The sequence below is a fragment of the Vicugna pacos genome, chromosome 18 (genome assembly GCF_048564905.1).
Source record: "Vicugna pacos chromosome 18, VicPac4, whole genome shotgun sequence".
NCBI classification, from domain to species: Eukaryota; Metazoa; Chordata; class Mammalia; order Artiodactyla; family Camelidae; genus Vicugna; species Vicugna pacos.
The window spans coordinates 30,396,556-30,421,856 of record NC_133004.1 but is presented as its reverse complement, the minus strand read 5'-3'; the positions used below and the strand labels follow the sequence as shown (position 1 = coordinate 30,421,856).

The 25,301-nt window shown below is 45.2% G+C and overlaps 1 protein-coding gene and 1 long non-coding RNA gene across 8 annotated transcripts in view; one reads left to right on the top strand and one right to left on the bottom strand.

Moving 5' to 3' along the window:
* The window catches only part of LOC116284223 (uncharacterized), a 229,648-nt gene extending 221,723 nt beyond the window's left edge, over positions 1–7,925 (bottom strand). For both annotated transcript variants that reach the window (XR_012061179.1, XR_012061180.1), the window contains exons 1-2: positions 7,760–7,925; positions 6,259–6,348 (exon numbers count right to left, since the gene is read on the bottom strand). This is a non-coding gene — a long non-coding RNA (uncharacterized lncRNA). The remainder of the gene's footprint in view (positions 1–6,258; positions 6,349–7,759) is intronic.
* A 136-nt stretch (positions 7,926–8,061) lies between these two features.
* On the top strand, positions 8,062–24,123 carry ZKSCAN2 (zinc finger with KRAB and SCAN domains 2). 6 transcript variants are annotated; one of them, XR_012061177.1, is made up of 9 exons: positions 8,062–9,403; positions 10,433–10,619; positions 12,391–12,479; positions 12,826–12,952; positions 15,418–16,101; positions 17,088–17,579; positions 19,838–19,878; positions 22,687–22,816; positions 23,686–24,123. XR_012061177.1 is itself a non-coding variant. In XM_072942810.1 (8 exons), exons 1-8 carry the CDS (start codon positions 8,999–9,001, stop codon positions 22,696–22,698), a joined length of 2,037 nt encoding a protein of 678 aa, XP_072798911.1. In that variant the 5' UTR covers positions 8,062–8,998; the 3' UTR covers positions 22,699–24,123. The 6 variants fall into 6 exon arrangements, 2 of the variants coding, with proteins under 2 accessions (XP_072798911.1, XP_006201284.2); XR_012061178.1 differs by having other exon boundaries at positions 23,376–24,123; XR_012061176.1 differs by having other exon boundaries at positions 19,838–21,426; positions 22,687–24,123.
* Positions 24,124–25,301: the final 1,178 nt, after the last annotated feature.

Sequence of the window (25,301 nt, the reverse complement as noted above, 5' to 3'; positions counted from 1 at the left end):
AAAGGGAGTCAACAAAGTCCATCAACAATCGCCAATTAAAAGACAAAGACTCAAAGGAAGGATGGGCAAAAAGATCAATGGCAGAGAATAGCGTCCAGGAAGATGCACACCTACTCAATCCACTTACTTTCAACAAAGGTGCCAAGTCAGTGCAGTGAAGAAAGAGAAGAATTTTTAACAAATGATGCTGGAACAATTAGAAAAAATAAAAATAAAAGAACCTCCACCTTTGCCTCGCTCCATACACACACATGAATTTGAAATGGACCATCAACAGACATGCAAAAGGCTCAAAGCCCCATTTTTTTTTTAAGGGAAAACCACTTAAACAGAAAGTTCACGTGCCAGCAAGCACAGGAAAAGGTGCTCGATGCCATTAGTCATCAGGGAAATGCAAAAGACAGAGACACTTTGTTTCTGTGTCCTGTTACCCAACTATGAGCTGTACGTTCCTGAAGCAAAAATAACTCCCTTAAAAACATGTAGGAAATGAAAGGGATGGAAAATCAGCACTGTCATTCATCGTTAAGAATGTAATCGGCACAGCTTTTTGGAGAGCAATTCGGCAGAACTTAACATCATTTTATGCAGTAATCTTTGACCCAGTGATATCAATTGTAGGGATAATCTAAAGAAAACTCACCCCTATGCACAAAGATGCATAAGCAGACCTATTTATTGCAGATTTGTTTGGAAGAGTGAAAATCTAGAAACTCTGTAAAATGCCCTTTAATATGGGAAAGGTTAAGTAAGTTATGGTGAAACCATTATTCATATGATAAATGCGACTGTTAAAATCACAGGGTAGATTTCTATATCCTGACACAGAGAGATCTCCAAGGTATACAGATTTATTGCTAAGTAAAAAGGAGGTCACCGAACAGTGTAAATGGTTCTATTCACATATTAAAGAATTACGTCTTTATAAAGATGCGCATTTTATAATAAAGGCAAAGGTAAACTTCTAGCAAGATACACATGGAAATGTAACAGTGTCCACCTCTGTGCACAAGGAGTGAGGAAACCTTTCATCACTTTTACTCTTTCTATGTTATGTGAATTGTTTATAGCCAAGATGATTTGTTTGTTACCTATGTAATTAAAATAAAGTACTAAAAACTGCTTTTTAAAGTACTGAATATTAATTATTAATGGAACTAACACAAGGTTATGCCCCACGCTCTGTACTAAGAAAACCTTACATATATTATCTCATTTAACCCCACACAATGGGCACTGATAAGCATTTTCTATTACATGAGGAAGTTGAAGCTTAGAAAGTTTGTTAGTGGGGCAGCAGCACCTTCAAATCATCTGAGGAGTGATTCTGAAAAAAATTTGATCATTGGACCTTGTCTCAAATCTACAGAATCAGGATCTCTGTGGGTAGGGTCCAAGATTTGTATTTTACAGTCAGAGCTCCCAAGGTGACTCTAGTGTGCAGTCAGGGCTGAGAACCAATGATTGACATTGATTCTCATTGCGAGGTCACAGCGCTTGTAAATGGTATGGCAGAGGCCAGGATTCAGAGCTGGACTGCCACTTCATACACACTGACAGAGACGGAGATAGAGACAGAGAAAGAGACGACATAGACATGGGCAAAAACATACATGCTGAATTTCTTCAACTACTGATGAAGATCATCTCAAGCATAAAAGGGACCGTGCACTGTTTCTTCCTCTTACTCCTTCCAGTAACCCTTCCTCTGTATCCGTCTCCTGCAGTGGTCCCTGAAACTCCCAGGGGCAGATGCTTCAAATGGTTAACAGCACAGGCCCTGACCAATCAGAACAGACCCTGGACTCCACACGGGAGCAGGAGTCAGGCTTTCCCCTTTTGATCACTGGATCCTGAAGGGGTGGGGGCTCCCCAGGGAGAGCAGGTGGGATGCCACCAAACAAGCTCAAGACAGCAGCTGTTCACTAACGGGTATGGAAACAGTCCAGTATTTTGCTAACTAGTACGGTAGTGCCAGTGTCTGCCTGTACCTAGGCTGAGGTCAGAGGGGTTTTTTTGTTTGCTTGTTCGTTTTTGAATGTTTTTTAAAGGTCGCTCTAAGACAATCTGCCGGTCAGGCAACTATTTTATGTCTCTACCTAGAGACTGCTTGTTGAGTGTCAGGATGAAAAGGAAGGGGCTGGCATGCAATCTGTGACCCACATCGGGCTGCCCCACCAGCTGCTGTGTGCCTAGCAGCCCCTGTTCCCTGGCCGACTCATTCCCAGCTCCAAGGGGGTTTGTCACTTTGCTGGTTATTGCTATGTTTCCATCCTGAAGTGGCAGCTCCAGTTGTGTTTCCCAGATAATTTCCAAGATGCTAATTGCCACCTGCTGACTTCCTGTAAACACTGCACTTTACATATGTGATTAATCAGAGAGCTGTGGATTGTTCTGAAGAAGAGACTGTGTTTGTGTGTGCGCGCGCACGCACGCGTGCGTTTCATTACCGTGGCCGATATAAATCACAGGCAATGTTTGCTCACAAAGCTGCAGCAAAACGGCAAGGAAAACAAAATTACAAAATACCATAAACTGCAAGTTCATAGACTGTAGAAACAACAACCTGAGTCAGCCGACAATTCACTGACTGAATTCTACAACTGAGCACAAGGAAGGTAGCCTCTCCAAAGGAGACTTTGAATCATAGGTGCTTCTGTTTCTTGGAGACACCAAACCTGACAACACTTTCAAAGATTTGGAGGAAAGTCCATTCTCTTTAGATTCAGGATCAACCTGTGCCAAATCCCAGCTCTTTCAGTGATTATCTGGGAGATCTGTGCAAATTACCTGGACCTTCAGCCCTTTAATTCCTCATCTGTAAAATGGAGACAATAATTTCTTTTTTTTAACTGAAGTATAGTCAGTTTGCAGTGTGAGATGATAATTCCCAAGTCACCTGAGGTGACGTGTAAAATACTTATATCATATACTAGTCAGAACTGTATGGGTTGTAAGTGACAGAAATTTAATTCAAAGTGACTTCAGCAAAACAAGAAATGTACTGGCTCAAAACAGAAAAAAGACCAGGTCCTCAGGCTTCAGGTCTAGGACTTTAGAACTTCATGAGTCTTTCTAAGTGAAGTAAGCCAGAAAGAGAAAGAAAAATACCATATATCACTCATATGTAGAATCCAAAAAAAAAAAAGGACTATATCAACTCATCTACAAAACAAAAACGGACTCGCAGACGTAGTAAACAATCTATGGTTACCAGGGAAAGGGGTTGGAAAGGGATAAATTTGGGAGTCTGAGATTTACAAATATTAGCCACTATACATAAAAATAGATTTTAAAAAGTTTCTTCTGTGTAGCACAGGGAATTACGTTCAATATCTTATAATAACCTTTAATGAAAAAAATATGAAAACAAATAGATGTATGTATATGCATGACTGGGACATTGTGCTGCACACCAGAAACTGACACATTGTAACTGACAGTACTTCAATTTAAAAAAAAAAAAACGAACTCCATGACATGCTCTCCACTTTTCGGCCCTGCTTTCTCTGTCTGGACCTCATTTTCAGGTAGACTGTACTTAGGGCAAACTAGTAGACTAGACAACAGCTCCACAGATACATCTTATCTTCTCAGCAACCACAGAGAACTGGTGTAGATAGTACATCATTTGCGAGATGACCCACTAGCCCATTATCAGATCACACAGTTTGGGTAGGCAAGCGTCTACTCTCTTAGACCTACTCAAACCTCAAAGAAGCCTTTCCCTGATCAGACCTTATAAAGTAACCCCTGCCTAGTTAGTCTGTCCCATCATCCTATTTATTTTCTTCTTAGTATTTATAACAACCTCATAATTATCCTGGTTGCTTATATGTTTCCTTGTATATTATTTTTCTCCTTCTCCAATCTCCATCTAGAACCTAACATCTAGAATGTAAGCTCCTTAAGGGCAGGAATCATCTATGTCCTTTACCCTGGTGTCTTTAGCATTCAATACTTTACCTGAAACAGAATTAGTCTCTATATATGTGTTTAATGGATGAGTGGATGAACAGAAAAATTGACAGACCCTAGAAATCATTTTACTCAAGTCCCTGTATGCTGAGTCCTCTCTCAGCATACTATTTCCATAGCGGCTCTAGCCCAGGGGTCTATCTGGGAGAGACCTTCCTCCCAAAGGCACCGAGGTGCCCTCACCTTCCTAAAGAAATGGACACACTTTCCATTGCCTTCATTATAAAGTCCAAATTCCCTCCAGCTTGTGTGCACAGCTTCATCTTCCACCACGTCCTTGCCCAACACTAAGTTCACAGCATACTCAACTTCATACCATTACATGAAAATACCACTTGTGCTCATGATGTTACTTCTCCTTGGAATGGTCTTCTATCCTTTCCTGCTAAACAGGAAGCTATGAAGCTTTTCCTGGTGGCAGAGGGGCTATGCTCTGTACTGTCACAGGCCTTCATGCATCCCCCTCCCACAACACTTATTCTAATACGTAACAATTCAATGACTCTTTTTTCCTCACTTTACTGTTCATATTTTGAGTAAAAGGGTTAAGTCTAATGTCCCTGTCTATCCCACTAGTGCCTGGCATGATGCTTCATAGAGATGCAGCAAAAAAAATTGTTGACTATTATATATGCATATCAAGAAATACTTGAGAATTTTTCATTATTGTGTTGCTCAATGGAGTGCAAGGAACTGAAACATTTTAACAGCTGGGTTATTCTGTCAACTATCTGACCATCATTGCGAACAGTGGGAGAGGAAATTTTTAATTTGTGAAATGGACATTTACTTCAATTAGTTATAGTTTGGTTAAGAAATCACATTTGAAAACATTTATACTACGTCTGAAATAGACACACCAATACACATATACTCAATGTTTTTCACTTTTCACTTTCAGCTTGGATTTTTTTTTAACTGAGCATAAGCACTGATAGTATCTCTTGGAACTATTTAATGTTCACTTTTATGGTACATTAAATCCCATTGGCCAAAAGCAAGTTGTAGCTCCTCTGGTTGCTGGCCAAAGGCTGGTGGATCAGCACCATGGACAGAGGGAAAGGTCACTCCAAGGCTGCTTGTGAAATGGCACGTGTGACAGCAGATGCACCACCAAGGAGGGAAACAGTCCACTGGTGTGACTGCTCCTCTGGAGATCATGGGAAGAGTGCTATCAGGGTTTTGGTCAACTCAGAGGGTGGGTTCTTATGAAACTAACCACACCTCGAAGGTGTCTCTGAGTAGCATGATCTGCTTCATTTATTGACCTATATTGATTCACTACTTTATCAACAATCTACTCTTCTGTTCCCAAAGTGCCAACATTTTCATGCTGAAGTAAATGTAAATATCTAACTAGAAAATATGAAGGACTACTTGTTTTTTTTACCTGTCCAGCATCTATGACCTTTTTTCCTTTGCAAACCACCTTTCAAACAAATAGTCTGTTTAAAAAAGATGACACTAAGGAATTGTTGATGCTACTGGGAAAGGATTATGATGATACTGAAGTTTCATTTAAGATGGGAATCCCTGTCTTGTCGCAGTATGTTCCGACAGCTACAAAGGAAATATTTCATGTCTGAGATTTGCTTCAAAATAATCCAGGATCAGGGGAGTGAGTAGAGGTATAGAGAAGACAAGATAGGCCTTGAATGGCTAATTGTTAAAGCCATAACATGAGAACATGAGAGTCAATTCTCTCTACTCCTTTGTATGTTTGAAATTTTCCATTAAACATATACATATATGTGTGTCTGCTTGTGTTACTGACAGGCCACAAAAAAAAAAATAAAAATAACAATGATTTCTGAATAGAGGTAAGAAACAGCAAGCTCTAGTACCCTCTGCTCCAAGAGGAGTTTTGAGGAGGCTGTGCTACAACCGTCTCATGCAGACTTGAGATTTTGTCTTGCTCAAGTCCATGTGATGGAATATTAAGTCCAGATGTGTAGGGATGTTCACTTTCTTTTGGAGCAAGATGTCTCAAGAGAGTGCTTTCTAAGAAATGAAACCTTTCATGTACCCCTCCTGACCAGAAGCAGCTGGGCACAGCCTGGAGCTGCAGGGACTGAGGCTGAGTGTAGGAAGGGGTACCTGGTTGTTGACGGTAGGCCCAAGGTCAACACCTGAAGTTCTAGGTTCAGAACCAAAACAACAAAACATTGTTTAAAAATAAAATGGGCAAGATAAGCAGAGGAAATCAAGATATGATGCCAAGAACATAGGGAGGGGAGCTAAAATATGGAGAGGGTGGAGAGTTACAAAAGGAAGACGTACCTACATATTTGTTGGGGTGGTCAGGGAGGGCTTTTGGACGTTTTTCATGCAGAGACCATGACAGAAGCAAATAAGGAACCAACGTAGAGCCTGGTGGATAAAATAAGAAAGGGAATGTAAACGTGCTTCAAAATCTGTGGAACTGTGCACACGTAATTGTTCAGAGGTTCAGACAGCCAATGAGGCTGCCTGAGGGCCTACCATGAGTAAGTCACTGGTACAAAAGGGTTTAAAAAAAAAGTCCTGCTTCATGTAGCTAACATTGTAGCAGGGGAGAAAGATGTATTTGCCGATTATTTACAAGTGTGATCATTTCACCTGGCTTTTTTCTTTAGACAGAAGGCATGGCCTCCAGTTCACCGCAGCTTCCACCACTCCCCAGTCCCTATTGTCTTATACTCTGCCTATTCACTCACCTGTCACCTGCCTGAGCCCAGCAGCCTTTTGAGTTTGTGACCACTGCTCCCTAATGTCCCTGAGCTGCTGGTGACATTTACCTCTCCTAAAACCGCCCAATGGCTCAAGGGGCATATAAAAGACCCTATTCTTAGCTGAATCAGAATCATGGGTTGCCACTTAGTCTGAAGTAACCTTGAGCAGTTATGAGGTGTCAATATTCTTAACTCTAAAACGGACGTAATCTTATCTGCTTTACAGGATATCTGTGAGGACTAGACTTTGCCTGTTCAGCTCTTACTCCTCCTTTGGATCTCATTCCTAGTTTTACTTCTTCAAAGAAACTGTCCAAGGCCTCCTGACTAGGTCAACTCCCTCTAATATACACAGACTTTCAGCACCACGTTCCTCTTCTTGGCAGGTACCCGCCCCAGTTACAACTGTACATTAGTTTGTAGATTATTTGATTAACACCGGCCTCTCCTGCCAGACTGAAAAACTCAACAGTGGCAGAGAATGCTGTTTTTCTCACCACTTACCAAGTCTGGCAAAAACAAAACAAAACCCAGGTGCTCAATAAATATTGTAAAGGACAAAATAAAATAAAGTGCTTCATAGACAGCTGTGTAAAGACAACCTGTGGCATATACTTCATGTCCAATAGAGTCTCATCTAATGCCTCTTGGCTACTAGAGATTGCAAGTCAGGTTTTAACTAAGACTTTCTCTGAGAAAGAAAAGTCCCTAAGCTTTATTTTCTAATAGGCTATCAACACCCCCTCCTCCTAGAATAAGGATTTCCGTTTTGCCCACTGATAGGCCAAATGCGTAAAACTGCCTGGCACCTAATCGAAAACGGGATGGAAGGAGGGAGGGAAGGGTGGGCGGGCACAGCTCTGGAGTTTCACAGAAGTTGGGGAACGTGGACAGCTTCTCCCGCACCGCCAGGAGGGAGGAAGCTGGGGTCTGGTCGGAGGTGAATCAGGGATGACATCCCCTCCGAACACTTTCAGCCACACCGATTTCCCGGTGCCCCGGGTAGTAAACCCAAAGGAAAAGAGGGAGGCCCTCGCGCTGCCCCTCGGGGAACAGATAGGGACATTCACCGGTGCTCCCGCAAGGGACCTGCCAGTGCTGCGCGAAGCCTCTCCGCGGGGGCCGCCGTCCCGCCGAGGGTCACCGCCTGCGGAACACCCGCCAGCACGCGACCCAAACTTCGCTGAGAGGCAGAACCTTCCGCCTGGTCCCTCCGCCAGGCAAACGAGTCCCCACCCCGCGGCAGAAAGGACTGTGCGCCCCCTCCTCAGTCGTGCCCCACCACCTCAGAGACGTCTCCTCGCTTTCCAGACTGCCCCGTTGATTGAGGACGCCCACTCCCGTTTCTCACACTGTGCCCCCGTTTCTCACACTGTGCCTCCGTCTCTCGCAAAGTGCCTGCGCTGTGTCCCTCCGCCCCGAGGAAGCTCCACCGCGCCCCTCCTCATTCCTAAAGTGTCTCGGCGGCAAGCGACTATGCTGCGCGGTCTCGCGAGAGTCCGCCGCGCAAGCCCCCTCCTCCCAGCCCCTCGCCGGCGAGAAAGCTTCCCCTGAATCCCGCAGCGCGCGGGCGCGAGCGGCGCATGCGTGGTCGCGGCTCCCAGCGCCCCCCGCGCAGTCCCGGAGCTGAGCGGACGAGGCCGCGAGCGAGGAGCCGGCGGTCGGTCTCTGCGAGGCCTTGCTAGGTACCGCCGGTTTCTCTTCCTTCAGGGGCGGGACCGCTTCGCGGCCTTTCCTCAACGTGCGGAGGTTTCCTGAGGACGGCCGGGTCACCTTGGGCCGGAAGAGCCTGGAGCTGGCTTCGGACGACGCCGACCCCCCCTCCCAGCCAGCCACCCGCAGCGGCCTGGGCGCGCCGCGGTGCCTGGATCCTCGAACTTGGGGCCGGGCGGTGCCTGCACAGCCGGCTCCACCCACTGGGCCTCGCCTCCTGCCGCCCGACCCCGGGTGTCTGACACACCCCCTCCCGGCGCCCCCGCCCTTCTTTCCCTGGTCTCCTTGATTTTTTTCCAGTCCTCTACCTCGCTGTTTCCGACTTTGCATAAAAGATGCACCTTGGAAAACCACATCAGGGGGCCACATCTTGTTCGGAAAAGAGGCCAAGTTTGGGGACCTTAGGGTACACGTCCACATTTTCAAGGGCCTAGATAGGTTTGATTAACCAGCCCAGAGCACCCTGTTCTTGCTGACACTGCCATTTTCACCTCCCTACCTTCCCACACTTCCAAAACTATTAAAAGGGACTCTCGGAGGTTGGTTTACTTGAGTCCCTTTTGAGCTAGGCGTGAGGTTGGCCCCTGGGTTAGAGTATGGCTGCATCCCTGGACCCTCAGATCGACGCGCCCCTGGAGGTTGAGGGATGCCTAATAATGAAGGTGGAAAAAGAGCCCGAGTGGACATCGGAGCCCATTCTGGAAGGATCGGACAGCTCTGAGTCCGAGACCTTTCGCAAATGCTTCAGACAATTCTGTTACGAGGATGTGACCGGACCCCATGAAGCTTTCAGTAAACTCTGGGAACTTTGCTGCCGGTGGCTGAAGCCAGAAATGCGTTCCAAGGAGCAGATCCTGGAGCTGCTGGTGATTGAGCAGTTTCTCACCATTTTACCCGAGAAGATTCAGGCGTGGGCGCAGAAGCAGTATCCGGAAAGTGGAGAGGAGGCGGTGGCCCTGGTAATACATTTGGAAAAAGAGACTGGAAGACTAAGACAGCAGGTGAGAGAGGATTTTCCAAATTTTTATATTTAGCAAGAAGGGGAGGGAGAGGAGGATGGCCAGGGGATGCATTGCAGGAAATGCTCATTGTGAAGCGGTAAATGGTACTAATAAAAAGCCTTTATAAAGGGAATCTACTTAAAAAGGATTTGAATTTTTCATATTAAATAGGAAAAAAAAGCTTTGGCTGAAATATTATCTTGCAGTTGACACTAAACATGCATGTAAGTATTTGTTTTAAATCTTTGCATAATGTTTCTCCCAAAAATTACTTGAGAGAACAATGTTATGCTTCAGTGTTTGACTTTTACAGCTTGATCCTAAAGAGGGCTATTTTTGCTCCCCTCCCCTGCCAAAAGGAAAGAAGGACTTCATTAGTTATCCCAGGGCCCTTGGTAACTCTTTTAATATTCCAATCCGAGTCTCCCAAAGTGTTCTCAAGGTCATCATCCTTATCACTCTTCTTGGGTTTAATTGCTGATCCCATTTGTCAGTGGCCTTGCATGTTCTGCTAGTTGTTTTTCAACAGCCCTTTCATTAACTTCTTGAAATCCTGCAAGATTTGCATTTTCACCTTGCACAGGCTTTGCATTTGTGTAAAGCTCTGACTCTCAGCAGGTTGCTATGTTGCTCAGAGATAGACAGTAGATGTGGAGATTAATTTTCTAAGTTTTCAGTTCACTAGTGAATTAATTTGTATTGTGAGAACTTTCACTTTTCCGTGAACCTAATAGATGTGAGGGCGCAAGTAATGTCTCTTCTGATAACAGGGAGGCTCTGGATTTCACTCCTAACAGATTTTCCCTCCTCTGTATATTAATAAAAAGCACTCCCTTACGCCTTTATGTGCAGACTTCTGGACAGTACAATTCACCCTATGCCCTCAGAGGTCCCACTGGGAACGGAGTGAAATTTTCCTTCCTTTTCCCATCTTCTGTCCTTCTTTGGTGTCTTTCTTGGGGGACTCTGGCCCTGATCTGGCCCTCTTTTCCTCCCTCTTTCCATTATGGCATTGGCTTTATTTCCCAGGTTAGCAGTCCTGTGCACTTAGAGAAGCAAGCCGCACGAGGAGCAGCATGGGAGGTGGCCAGCTTTCAGCCACGGCAGGCGGAGCCCCAACCCAGAGTAGTGTCTCGGGAGGATGCTGAAAGCCTCCACTTGGAACGCCGGGAACAGCTGAACCAAAAGAGAGAGCTTCAGCCCTTACCCAAGAATGGTAAGAAGAAGAACTCGGAGCATGCCCAGTGCAGAGACCGTGGCATACTGGTTTTGTAGCCCTAACACTCTGACTTGTATTGGTCCCCTCAATACATATTTGAAGATAATTTGAATGTTTGGGGAGGAAAGACTTCATTAGCTAGCTTCAGGAGTTGGGAATATGTGTGCCTTAAGTTAAAGGGATCTTAAGGAATCTGAGAAAATTTAGATTCCCCAGGCTGGCCTTAGGGTCTTGTGTTATCTAAGAATCTCCATCTCTACAATCAGCTTGTGGTTTTTAGGCCTGCCACATGTGTAAGTGTATGTGTTCTTGACTGACTATAAACAACCTGGAAAAAACTGGAAGAGGAAACAAAGCATTTATTTTCAAAAAGTGACTCAGTAAGGCATCACAGAAGGGGCATGTGAGAGAGAGAAACAATGAGACTTCACAGAGAAGGGACCACTGATGTTCGTAGCTCTCTAGGCATTAATGAGTCAAGCCAAATACAAAGTAAAGACCCTACCCTTCCCAGTCCGCAGGATGGCTCCAGCCCCTGCAGTGTGGTGTAAGGCTTAAAAAGAGGAGTGGAAAGATCACTGAAGGTACAATAAAAAGGCATCAGTTTATATCCTTCCTCTGCCCCTCTATGTGCTCTTGGGCAAGTAATATTAATTAACTCACCTCTATGTCTTAATGCGTGGAGATTAAGTGATTAGGCTTTAGAGGCAAACAACCTGGGTTCAAAACCTAGCTCTGTCATTCTTTATCCGTGTGGCCTTGGTCAGGTTACTTAAGTTCTCAAACTTTCCATTCTGTTACCTGTGAAAGGCAAATAATGAGGTTGTCAGTGTAGATTAAAGGAAGCAACATGAAAGCATCCATGCATAATAGTGCTCAATAGATAACTAGTTTCCTTTCTCCTGAAATGGCATGGTTATTTTTTAACTTCAAACCTGTCAGACTTACTACACTGAATTTCTTCCAAAAGAAGACCTAGGATTTCAGCCATGTGTGCCTAAGGGAGTGATATGTTTCCAAGGAGGTGATCCAGTTTGCTTCCGTACAAAGTAATGGAGCAGGTTTTTGAGTTCTTGGTCACAGTAATACTCATTCTTGAAGTTTTCCTAGATAGCTCTAGAGTAGAAGTTAGCCCACGGATTGTCTTACACTGTACGTTTATATGTCTTCCGTCCCCCCTTCCAGGGGCATATTTGCCTGTAGTGTTCAGTGCTATATATCTGTATATGCTAACTTTTTTAGGACAGTATTCACTCATAGGGGATTAATTTATGCTAAAGATTGCAAACTGGTAACTCACTCCAAGTCAGACTTGTTTTGTTTCATCTGTAAAGAGTTTGTTTAGGGGTTTTGTTTGTTTGTTTTTAGCTCTCAAGGTTTAAGACTTTTGAAATTGTACATAAAAGTCCATATTTCTGGCTTCTCTTGAAGAAAGGAGAAGGTCTGATAATACTAAGGCCACAGTGTCACAGTGAAGCATCAGCTGGAGCTGAACATTGGCTGTACCCTTTCAGTGGGACGTGCTCTCCGGTTCCCCCACAGTCCTTACCTCTCCGCTTCCGTCATGTCCTTTACCTGCTTACTTCCAAAAAGCATTTGCATTTGTGAGCCCTGCTTTAGTTTTTGGTTTTTGGCATTGTTCTGAACTCATTGAGAAAATGACCAATTTCCATTTGTTGGGTTTTTATACACGCTCATTTCATAAAGGGAGAAGCAGCATGAATAAAAGGGCCAGAGCCCACAACGCTGTTTCTTTCTTTTCTTACAGCCCGGCCTTCTCCCTGGGTTCCTGCTCCAGCTCATGAATGGAGCACCACGGATCAGGAAGTGACCACACGACTTCCTATTGGGTCGCAGGTAAACTGTAGCTGTTCTCTCTGGCTTCCTTCCTAGGTTATTCAGTCACAGTGACTGCCTGTGCCCCCACTGTCCTCAAACTTGTGGACTCCCTCCAGGAGGCTTCTTTCCCCTTACTCCTTTTCCAGAAAAGACTGGACCCAGCCTTCTGAGTAATGGGACTCCTGGCTGGGTCACCTCCCTTGTGATTCTTCATAGTACCTTCTGCTTCATTTGGCGCAAAATAAACACTTGGTTCTTCGATTTCAATCTTCATTTCGGGCCTTTCTGTGCTTCACCCGCGGTCGTTCATCCTTCAGAGACCCATGTGGTTATCCTGGTAGTCATGACTGTTTGTGTTTTACAGGGGCCAGTGAAAGATGTCCGCGTGGCAAGAGGTTTTTCCTACAAAAAGAGTGTGCATCAGATTCCTGCTCCCAGAGACCTCTACCAGGATGTTAGAAAGGAGAGTGTTGGGAACACGGTCTCCCTGGGTAAGGATTCTGTCCTTTTTCAGGTAAAAGTTTGGGGATTTCTAATGTAGTCATTTCTCCTGATAGTTATAAAATAGCTATAAATGTTATCACTTAAAGGACCTACATGGGTTGTCTGATCATTTCTGTAATCTAGAACACCATGTTCTCTTACCTCACTCATTCCCTTCTTCCAATTTATATTATACGTTTATATATATTCTTATAATTCAGTGATTAAGACATTGGAGAGGTACTATATATGACTGTCTCATTATTTAAATATAAACTTGCCCACATCCACTAGACTAAAAACTCCATAAAGCCATGAGGTCTTTTTAGGATTTGTTTTTGTTTCATCCATAGTAACCCCAAGACTTGGCACAGATCCTAACACATGGGTGGGTGCCCGACAGGTATTTGTTGGATGGATGAAAATCTTGTAAATGAAAGAAAAAAAGTAATTTCAATACAATAATCTTGATAGCGTGCTGTAAATTGTTTAGCACAAATTTTTGCAGACATACCACCACTGACATGTTATTTTACAAGCAGGCTTTTGAAGAATTATATCATCTGCTTTAGCAGTAGGGATAAATATGGTTCATTCCTATGTAAGTTACAAGTCAGAGATTACTTACCAGTAAACTGACAGGACTACAATGTGCACCAGTACACACTATAGATACTACTGACCTGCACTGTCTGATAGAGTAGCCACTAGCTACACATGGCTATTTAGATTTAAATTTATGAAATTAATCAAAATTAAATGAAGTTAAAAGTTCCGTTCCTCAGTGGCTGTAGCCACATTTAAGGTACTCAGTAGCTGTGTTGGATAGCGCAGTTAGAGAACATTTTCGTCAGCACAGAAGTTCTACTGGACAACAATACATATAGACACTGAGGTATAAAGATTGTACAGTGGGCCGTGTCAAACCAAATAAATAAAGATAAGCCAGCAATTGTATATAATTCAAAAGCAATTAAAGCAATTTAAAAAAAAAAAAGACCAACTTAAAATGACACTGATGTCACACGAGTAGCAAAGTGCTCTCCCCAAACAGCAGGCTCCTTGATTTTCATTTTCATTTAGGGCCTCTGTGCTTCAGCGCTGACCACTCATCCTTCAGAGGCCCATGTGGTTATCTTGGTAGTCGTGGCTGTTAGTGCTGTTTCAGGGGCCAGTGAGGCATGTCCACCTGGCGAGTTGCATACACAGTAGGTGTTTCCTAGTGTTGCCTTGGATCATACAGCATCCAGACCTAGTAAAATGATGAATCAGAATCCTTAGTAAAATCTGTCAGGATTGTGATAGAGACCGTACTTTGGAAATCCAGGGCCCACGTGCGTAATAATTACATATGGAAAGGCCGAGGCCCAGAGACACCTGGCCCAGTCTTTTATCACAGATTGCAAACTGAAGGCTCGTGGGCTGAATCTAGCCTGCAAACATATTTTGGCCTTGCATAGAGTTTTAATTTGAAATTAGCTCATAAATCTGGATTTCTGGTTTCTCTAGAAAAGTCAGACGGTAGACACCATGGGCCCACTTCCTCACAAGCCCCCGCGGACCAGAGCTGGATGAGGGGCCCAAGCTGCACGGCCTGGGCTCTCACCCCAGCCCCTAGCTCCCTGCACTGCCTGCCCGGTCCTTGGGGACGTTTGAACTTTCATTGTCCCTACACTTACTTCTCTCATGTGAAAATAAAGGGCAAATCTCCATCCCCAGGGTTCTTTCAGCAAGGATTTGATTTGCTGCTGCTTCAGCCAGAGAATTCCATGAAGCTCCTATGTGTGTTTTCTATAGAAGAAAATTAAATGTTACTACATACCTATGGGGCATTGGACACTTCACAGATGATCATTTATTTAATATTCCTAGTACCTAGTAGATGATATTGTTCCCTGGGAAACTGAGGCACAGAGAGATTAAGAAACTTCCCCTGGTCAAAAAGTAAAGTAAGTAGTGGACCTCGGATTCAGATTTAAGACGTGTTACTCTCCATAGTATTATAAGGTAAAAAACTCAAGTTGCTTTCCTCTGCTTACATCTCTTTCCCATTAACTTTGCCAGAATGTCTCTAAAAGTTCGTGACTGCTCATCTCTTATGGGCCCAAGTGTGTGTATATGCGTGTTGAGATGGGGGAGGGAGGATTTATGGGGAGCAGATACCAGCACATTTTATGAGTAATGAATACTAGTTAGGGACATGCTCTGTTCCTAACACAATGTTAGATACTGAGGGGGAATCAAAGGTGATGAAATGTAGTGGTGGTATGAGTTAGTAGAGGATTATGCCAGATAACTCGTTTAAAAATCTCGTGTGCACCGTCATGGTTGAGGAAGGCTTTAGAAAAGAGATGAATTGGACAGGACCTTTAAAGGATAGGTGTGAACAACTGGTCCAGGAAAGCGTGCTCCAGCTGAAGACTGGGGCATGTAGTAATGATCTCTAGCATGAAATACGTTTCTCTTATTATAGGAAGTACAGTGTCGACATCTAACAAGATAGCCCGGTTGGAGCAAAGAAAGGAGCCCTGGACCATAGGTGTACATTCCTCTAATAAGAGGACTGTCTTACAAAGCAACTACATCAAGGAAAAGTCAGTTCATGCTGTTCAGATCCCTGCAAGGAGTGCAGGGAAAACATGGAGAGAGCAGCAGCAGTGGGGTCTAGAAGATGAAAAAATAGCCGGCGTGCACTGGAGTTACGAGGAAACTAAGACTTTCCTTGCAATTCTCAAAGAGTCCCGCTTCTATGAAACGCTTCAGGCTTGTCCTCGAAACAGCCAGGTGTATGGTGCTGTAGCTGAGTGGCTGCGAGAGTGTGGCTTCCTCCGAACACCAGAACAATGCCGGACCAAGTTCAAAAGTCTCCAGAAGAGCTATCGAAAAGTGAGGAATGGCCATGTGTTAGAACCCTGCGCCTTCTTTGAGGACATGGACGCTTTGCTGAACCCTGCAGCTCATGCTGCATCCACGAATCAGCCAAAGGAGATGATGTCTCTCCCCAGACTGAAGAGAACTGGTGTCAGTGCCAAAGACCAGATCAATTTGGTGGAGGAGGAAGAAGCCGCAGAAGAATCTGATGCTGATGAGATGGGCGTTGAGTTTATCCGGAAGTCTGAGATTCGTGGTGCCCCTGTCTTATTTCAAAACCTGAGTGGTAAGAATTCTGCTTTTTTTTTCTAATATGAAAATGGACGATGTGGTCTTGTAGAAAAGGGAGTAGACCAGACATGGCCAAACCTGGGGAGTTCTGTCACACACACCTTGCCACTTGTGACTGTGATCGGCCGCGTAACTGAAAGTACTCCCAGATGTTTGCTGCCCCCAGGACCGTCTGAGTGACAGCCACAAAGGGTCCTGTCTCAGGTTAGAGCACAGTGCGCGTAGACAGATATCACCATTCTGCAAATCCCCAGACGTGAGGGTCGGGCCGTTTCAGATGCGGGAATCCATCCTCCAGTGATAGGATGGAGTAAAGAGACCATTCAGTGAGGTAGAGAGTAGAAATGACTTTCCTACTAGAGTACAAAACACTCAAAAAGTGTGTTTAACAGACTATTGAAACATAATCGAAAGTTTTATTCTGCTGTAAAAGCAGAACATCTACTTGTCTTGCAGATCATTTCATCTCTCAGAGTAGATCAGAAACTACTCTGGACCTAGTTCTGCTCTTCAAAGAAGGCAGACTAAGGGAATGATAGGAACTTTGAGAGGAAAGTTCCTATTGGGGTTCTGATCTGTTATTCTTAACAGTTTTGAAAAGACAAACAGCCCAACCCTTAATAACCACAGCCATGGCAGATTTGGGAGACTGCCTTTTTATTCTAGCAAGTAAACTCTGAGATCAGTTTATCAGTTTTAATTTAAAAATCTTACTGGGATTTTGACTTTATAGATTCATTTGAGAATTGATATATGTACAACTTGAGTCTGCCTATCCAGAAACAGCGCCTCTCCATTCTTTCTAGTTCTTTTATGTCTTTCAATATAATACTATAGATTTTTTTCTATAGACCTTCTCATTTCTTGCAGAGCCTATTCCCGGGCATATCATAGTCCCTGGGAATGGGATTTGTTTTCTTGTACTTACATTTTATAACGTATAGACCCCTTGTATCTTTGAACGTTATCCTTGAATGGCAGGTGTGCACTGGGGCTACGAGGAAACCAAGACTTTTCTTGATATCCTCCGGGAGACTCGGTTCTACGAAGCACTGCAAGCCTGTCATCGGAAGAGCAAGTTGTACGGGGCTGTGGCTGAGCAGCTGCGCGAGTGCGGCTTCCTCCGGACGCCAGAACAGTGCCGGACCAAGTTCAAAAGCCTCCAGAAGAGCTACCGCAAAGTGAAAAATGGTCACGTGCTGGAGTCCTGCGCCTTCTACAGGGAGATGGATGCCCTGATTAACTCTAGGGCGCCCGCCCCTCCCACCAACACCCCAGAACAAGTCCCATCACCCTCAGTTCAAGAAAGAGAGGATGTTGAGATTGAACCCCAGGGACCTACAGGCTGGGAACCTGAGGAGACCTCACAGGAGACAGTAGTTGAAGATTCCGGCAGTGAGAGAATGAGTGAGGAGGAAAATGTACAAGAGCCAGAATTCCAGGGACCTCCAGGTCTACTGCAAAGCCCTAGTGGTAAGGATCATCAGGGGCTGTGGTCTGAAAGGAGAAAGTGGGGTTCACTGACAAATCAGACCTGGCACATCGCTCGTGAATGTCTGTTCATTAAGTAAATATTTGTGTGTCCTGTGCCATTTGAGGAAAAGGGGAGGTAGCGATCAATAAGACAGAGTCCCTGTTCTCGTGGTGCTTCTGTGCAAGGGAGGAGCTCACGTTACCGCAAGGTTTGGTCTTGGGGATCTCAGCCTCGGTTTGTGTGTATAGGACAGATGATGTTTTATATCTCCTAGAAACACTGTGGGAAAGAAACACTTGAAATTATACTTGAGGAAAACTCTGATCAAGGAGGTGTGTCTGTAAGCTCAAAACAGAAGTGTCTCAGTTATGTGTGACGTGCATGAGGAAAGTGATGGGCAGAAGCAGAAAGATGGAGACTTTCTTCTGGTTCCCAGCTGCACCTGCCTGTTTCCCGCTGACTGCTGGACGCTCTTGTGGGCATGTCACCAGTAGCCCAGACTTAAATTTTCAAAACTAAGATCTCTTTCATGCCACACCGTGGCTCTTCCCTGTGTCCCCCCACTGGTCATCCAGGCTTATGAGACAGAGGTAGTTTTGATGCCTTCTCTCCCATTGCCTACATCCAGGCAGATGACATGTTTTTTCAGCTGCTGCAGAACATCCATCTGCCCCCTCTTTAGTTACCATGAGCACTACCTTAGTTTAGTCTTTCTGCGGTACAAGTCTCCACACCGGTTTTCTCCGTTAGACTTGCATTAAGGTTCCACAGCCATCCTTAATCTGAGCTGTGCCAGCCTTACCTGTTAACTGTCTTCCTCCCTACACTCTATGCTTATTCAAAGCAAGCATTAGAGAAGGAAGTTCACACATGCGCTCTCCGGTAGTATTTATACGGGAATTTGCAGTATGAAAGCTGAAATTGCAACTGGAGCTGTTAAATTGATCACTTTGGAAACAAGGTCCTTTGGTACCATCTCTTGTGAACCTTGTTTTTCTTAAGGTGAGCTCCAGACCTGTCATCAAATTATCAGGCTCGTCTGAGCCAACTACTGGGCTGTAACTTCCTCCAGCTCCCAGGACAGTGCTAGACCCAATCAGAACACCTCAGAAGGTGCCATCGTTAGGGCTTTTCACCGAAGTTAACGGATTAATTGGTGGCTGCCCTCCTCTTCCAGTGCGTGCGGCAGCCGCCCACTGGGGACTGGGGGACAGCAGCAGTTTCAGTGCAGTGGGTGGAAGGAGAGTGCTGGTGCAATTAGCTGGTAGAAACAATGACAGTGCAGCAAAGTGCTTAAGAGGAAGACCCTGGACTGGGCCTATGTTACACAGGTTAGGAAGTATTTATGGGTGAAATAATACAATGTCTGAATTCACTTCCAAATAAGCTGAGTGGAGAGAGCAGAGAGTGTCTGGGAATAGAGATGAACCAAGATTGGCCACGAGTAGCTCGTTGGGTAAGTGGTTCATGGAAGTTCAGTATACATCCTGTTCTCTACTCTTCTGTCTGTTTGGATTTTCCATAGTGAAAAGTCAATACAAAAACCACACAGTTAAGACGTGACCAGGATGGATCTCGGCATTAGAACCGGAGCTGTCTGATTCACAGCCCGGGTCTCTTCAACACGTCATGCTCTCTGTCCAGAAAACTTATCAGAGAAGCTGGGATCCATTATGCGCGTTGGGATGTAGATGAAAGAGTGAGGAGGAGGTAATTCTGGTTTGGGGAACAGTGAGAATTAGATGTGAGTTAGTGGGGTCTACGTGGGAGACAGCCAGAAAAACAAGGTGACAGGGACATTTGAGGAGAAGAAAGAGATGCTCTTGGATAGGATATGACTCAGTGTTGATGAACTAAGAAATCCACTGAGGAATTTGGACTTGTTTACTAGAATCTACTCTAAACACTGGTGAAGTTTAGTGTACGTTGGTATAGATGAGAAATGTTGAAAGCAGGATGAATTGGAGTGGAATTTCAGGGAAATGAGCTAAGTTGCTCCCATGTTAATCAGGATACAGATGGGGGATAATGGCGTGGATTATAACTCAGTTCTGAAAACATTTCCAAAGGCCTACTTTGTGCTGGGTGTTACTGGCTCTTTGGGGAACTGAAAGAAAACAGGGCTTAATGCATCCGAGGAGAGTCGCCACCCCCGAAGCCGGTGAGGCACACGGGTCCTGACGTGTGAGGCCTGGACGCCATGGTGTTTGTCTTAATACAGGACTGGTCTGAAGTTCTTACTGTCTTTTCTTTTCAGATTTTGAAATTGGAAACAGCATCAAGGAGAGTGCCGCACAGGTAGTGTATAAGGACATGGAGCTGCACAGGGCCCTAATGGAAAAGCCCAAAGGGGGCGTGTCCCAGAATATTGATCCAGGTAAATGTCGTAAAAGGGAATGCATCTCAGGAAGACAGTGGGACAGCCTTCAAGGAGTCAGACAGGGAAAGCTGATGTCTCAGCCTAGAGACTTAGGGAAAGCTGTAATGCATCAGAGGCCTCTCGTGGGGAGGAGGCCCTACCGGCTTCTCAGATACGGAGAAAGCTTTGGGAGGAGCGCTCGCCTTCTGTGCCGGGTGAGCCACCAGAAGGAAAATCCTTGCAAGTGTAGTGTCTGTGGGAAGTGCTTTGGCAGAAGCAGGAGTCTTATCAGACACCAAAGAATCCACACAGGAGAAAAACCTTTTAAATGTCTTGACTGCGGGAAGAGCTTTAACGACTCCTCAAACTTTGGCGCCCACCAGAGAATCCACACGGGGGAGAAACCCTACAGCTGTGGAGAATGCGGGAAGTGCTTCAGTCAGAGCTCGAGTCTCATCATCCATCAGAGAAGCCACACTGGAGAGAAGCCCTACCAGTGCACCGAGTGCGGGAAAAGCTTCACCAACAGTTCTCATTTCAGTGCCCACCGGAGAGTCCACACTGGTGAGAGCCCCTACAAGTGCGGGGACTGTGAGAGGAGTTTCAGCAACTGTACAAGGTTCCGGGAGCATCGGAGAACCCACACCGGAGAGAAGCCCTATGGGTGCACCCAGTGTGGCAAGCGTTTCAGTAAGAGTTCTGTTCTTACCAAACATCGGGAAGTCCACATGAGAGAGAAGCTGCAGCCGCTCCCTCCGCCCGCGCATCCCCCAGAGCACCCCCAGAGGGGGAAGACCGATGAATTCAGGGAAACTTTTTGACACGATCTCTTCTCTTCCTAAATGACCCTTTAGCCGTTTTACCCTAATCTCACTCTTGGAGGCAATCTCAGCTATGAAGAGTCATTGCCAAGATAAGCTTGAGAAAATGAAGGCTTGGATCCTGTTCTCACCTCTGCCTCTAACTTGATCAGTCTGCTCCTCTCCTCTGTGTCTCAACTTTTCCTTTACAAAGTGACGAAGATAACGAGTCTGAGTGTCCTCTCTGTCGAGGCCACTGCGATGGGCTCGCTAAATCCAGCAACATCCAAGACCCCTCCGTGTAGGAGAGAGTTGTTTTCAAGGAGAGAAAAAAAAAATGCACAAAGTTGTTTTCATTATCTACCACGTGTGGTCGTGGATACAACTTGATCGGAGTTTCACGTGTGGATAGAACGTCCAGGAGTCTGATAAGAACCGCATCAGATCCATCTTGGTTTTGAAGATATTCACAAAAGGAGATGGGAGATTTTACAGTTTTCCTCTCCTGTTGCGGTGTGTCTTTTTTGTGTCAAGAAGTTGATCTAAATAGCCAGGGTGGAATCTGTGTCGTCGCTGAAGTAATGCCTTGTCCTGCACAAGCAGCTCATCACCCATCGTCCTCTGTGGACTGACCTTTTCTGTACCTGAAGGCTGAACCCCCTCGGCGGCCGCTTCTCCAGCCTATAAGTAATCCCATTCCTTTTACTGTTTCTCGTTATGTCCTGCACTTACCTCTTAATTGTTCTGGGTGCCCTCATCCGACTCTTCTGAACTACCGTGCCCTCCTCAGATGGAATAGCATGCATGCTCATGGCGTGTCTCTCAGATAAAGTAGAATTTCAGACCCAGTCTACTTCCACCCTATAACTCCTCTGGCTCTTATCAGGGCATGACTGGGATGTTGGCGTATTTTATGCCTCCCAGCCCACACTTCAGTAAAATATTATAATCGTTTCCTAAAACTCACAGTGGGTAGGGAGGAAGTGAGGTAAAGACCTGAAACGTTCCTGTTTCCTGGACTCCTTAGTCCTGCTTTAGCGCAGACAGCCACCTCCATCCAGACCAGCTCTCCAGCCTAGTCCCTGTTCGTGGGATCATGAACCTCACTGTAGTGCTCTGAGTAATTTATACAACTCTGTAGCTCACTGAGGAGGGGTAGAAATATTTACAGAAACTTCCAGTCCATTTACCTGCTGGTCTGAAAAATCTCTTTGATAACCCTCAGCACTAGCCCGATAAATACTGAAGGACGGATTCAGGTGGGGACATAATTCATTTACGGACCTTGTGCATGAAAACCAGGAACTTGGTCATGCAAGGCGTTACTTCAGGATGGGGCCAGTGGCATTTGTACCCTTCATAGGATGGTAACCTCAGGGGGGCTTTGCTTGGGGGAGGGGGAAGTCATAAGTTTAGGGGGAAGAGAACCAGAGTGAGGGCTGTGTGTAGATCATTCTTTCGGTCTTGTTTCTCCTTTCTGAAGACGTCTGAGTATGTTTGAATCTTTTGAAACTTGTTTAACGAAGTACCAAGGAGGGTAGGCAGTGGAGAAAGAAATCCAACTTAGGTGCCAGAATAGAGTGTGGTCTGTTGGAAGGCAGGTGGCTCAGGTAAACATTGATCAGTGATCTGATTTACACTTGTTAGACCTGTTAGAATTGTTCACATCTCAGTAGGTTGATTTCCTCTGTGTTGTCTGAATTACAGACTTCTAATGGTGAGTGCAGTTTCATGTTGGTAGTGTGCCTAGCACAGTAAGGTGTGTGTGGTGCCGGCGGGCGTGCGCTTGTGTTGTGTAGATGTTCTGAAATTCCCCCTCTAGAGAAGATGCACATTAATAGAAATCACCACTTAGTAATACGTACCCAGGAGCGATAATTATATCAAAGCATGGTTCAGGAAAGTAGATTTACTCATAAGTATTTATGAAGCACTGTTGTGTGTAAGGCTATGTTCTAGGCACGTGAGGGGTATGAAAATGAAGAAAAGGCATGGTGCCTGCACTCAAGGAACTTGCCGTAGATGGAGGACGTGCTGCAGCAAAAGGCCGTGCCTGTTCTGCTCCTGTCAATTACAGGTCAGTGGTTTGTCAGTGAGGCGATTACCTTCACTTGTGGAAAGAGTTTCTCTGATTGCCTAAAATCATATTCAGTACCTCTGTCCCCCCAAATTTCCCCAGTGGCAGGGGAGGTTCAGGACCCCTTCCGCCTCCAGTGGAAGAGACGGATTCTGTCTGTCTCATGTGTCTGGGATCAAGGCTGAGGTGGAATTTGGATCCCCTTACCTGTTTCCCAGTTGTCAATCGGCTACTGGAACTTGTATTAAAAATTAACTTAGTGAACTGTGTCTCTGCTTCTGAATAGAAATTCCTGCTCACCATCTTAGACCAAGACTGTATTTTATCTTTTTTCAGGTGGCACATGAAAGTCAAAATAACAGTCATACTCTGATTAATGTGACTCAGATCACATAACATTGCCTTTATGAAGATCCATTGGAAAAAGTTTTTTTCCTATCTCTCAGTACCAGGGAAAGCTCTGATCCTAAAGCTGGGGGGAAAAGAAAAGGTTACCTTACAAACACTGTGATTTTTGTTTATTTGTTTATAACTTACTGCTTTTCTTTCTTTGTTCTAGCTGCTGGAACAAAGAAACTTACAAAAGCAAAACTTACAACTCACCTCAACCAACTACCTGAAACCTATATTTATTTAATCCTGTCTTGTATCTTTAAAAATTGCCCCAAATCCTATTTTTTTAAAAGTGGTATAAACAAATAGACATTTTATTCTCTGACCTCTTACCCAAGGCACTTTGGAACCTGGCCTGTATCCCTGCCTAGGATTATTTTGTTACTCCCATGAAGACCTCGATTCTTACTGGTGATTTTATTACACATACAACTGACTCTATCTGGAAGGAAACCTTAGTTTTTTTTTTTTTTTAGAGAGGAAAACTTCACAGCATACTTAAAACAGCTCAGGGCTGCCTGCCCCGTAGACTGAGCACTAGACCAGAAGCCAAAGGACACTTTCTGAGTCTTGTTTGACACATCAGACTCTCTGGGCCTGAGTACCTCATCTGAAGAGAAGCAAGTGTGATTGCCAAGGCTGCTGGAATGTTTTGGGCAATGACAGGTAGCTGCAGCGAAGAAAGCCTATTTGGTGAGGTGTGGCGCCCAACGACAGGCAAGACTCAGCCCCGGGGAGCTGGGGAGGCCCCGAGCGGGGAGCGTCGGGGTGACTGGTGTAGCCGTAAGCTTTGCCTCTTGAGTGCGTTCTGAGTAGAAGGTATGTCTGCTCATTGTACTCGTCGTTCCGTATAAATGTTCACTTAGATGTCTTCTTGAAAACTTGTATGTGAAATAAATGTCTAAAGTAAATGACTCCCGTTGGGTTTTGCCATAATTTGAAGGCTCTCTTCTATTAAGGGAAGAGAACTTATCCAAGAGATAACAGAAGCTGGTCCCAGCAGCTGAGGGGAACTTCAGCCTCTTTCCTGGGTGCTGCTCCCCCACAGCCAGCGGGGGTCTCTTGTGGGTCCACAGCTATTTGCCAGCAGCGGCGTCCTGGTAGTGATCACTGCCCTTGTCCCAAATAACAGGTAGCTCTAATCCTAGAACGAAATTCGCCGTGGAGGCACACGCCGCCTGTACTCCCGGCGAGGCCTCACCTGCAGCCTTTCACGGTGGAACAAGACTTGGCTGTTCCCCGCAGACACAGCGTTGCTTCTGATTTACTGTTTGGCTTAAAGAGTTCAGGTGGCCTCCACTTGGCCCTTCTTCCCGTGGCAGCCACAGTCCGTGGGTCACAGCGGCATTGAGATTTTGCCACTTGCTAGGGTGTATTTCCAACTGTCCCCATAGGAACTGGAAGAAGAACCACAGGACGGATTTAGAGAGACGGTTCACCTGAACGTGAGGTAGATTCCAGACAGTGTCTGTCTCACCTGGACTTTATGAACCTCTATGCTGTGCAGCCGACCACGGTAGCACCAAGGTTCTCAAGAATCACAATGGCTCAAGGTAAGGATCGAAGAGTCCCTGTACGTTTTCTGTGTTTTCCTGGAGTAAATGGCTGTAACCTTTTTTTGGAGGAAACAAAGACAAAAGCTCGGGATATTCACATGAGGTGTCATGTCAGAGTTCTTCCACGAGATCATCTGATCTGTTCCTTAACAGACATTAGGTCTGTGAGCTGACTCAGGTCTGGGAACTAGATGAGAGACTTCACAGGGAAAAAAAATCTCTAAGGCTACAAGTTTTCGATTCCTCTAAACCAGTTAAAACATTAGACTTTAAGGGCGGAGAGTAAATGCTTTGGGTTTCAGACACCACAAGGAACATAGCTAGTCACAACCTCCAAACCCCATGATGGCTCCAGGGACTTGGAGGGGAAACAGCAGCTTTGGCTCCCCAGAGAGGCCACCTCTGAATTTCCAGGCTGTTTTCCATAACGGCTGCAGCAAACTGCATTCCCACCAACAGTGTAGGAGGGTCCCCTTTTCTCCACACCATCTCCAGCATTTATTATGTGTGAACTTTTTAATCATGGCCTTTCTAAC

What these genes read in the sequence shown, in the direction of transcription:
- ZKSCAN2 (XM_006201222.4), top strand. Translation starts at nt 8,999, where the DNA reads ATGGCTGCATCCCTGGACCCTCAGATCGACGCGCCCCTGGAGGTTGAG. An exon ending in GACTTCCTATTGGGTCGCAG is followed by an intron (nt 12,480 to 12,825) that starts GTAAACTGTAGC and finishes TGTGTTTTACAG; the next exon opens with GGGCCAGTGAAAGATGTCCG. An exon ending in TCTACTGCAAAGCCCTAGTG is followed by an intron (nt 17,580 to 19,837) that starts GTAAGGATCATC and finishes TTTTCTTTTCAG; the next exon opens with ATTTTGAAATTGGAAACAGC.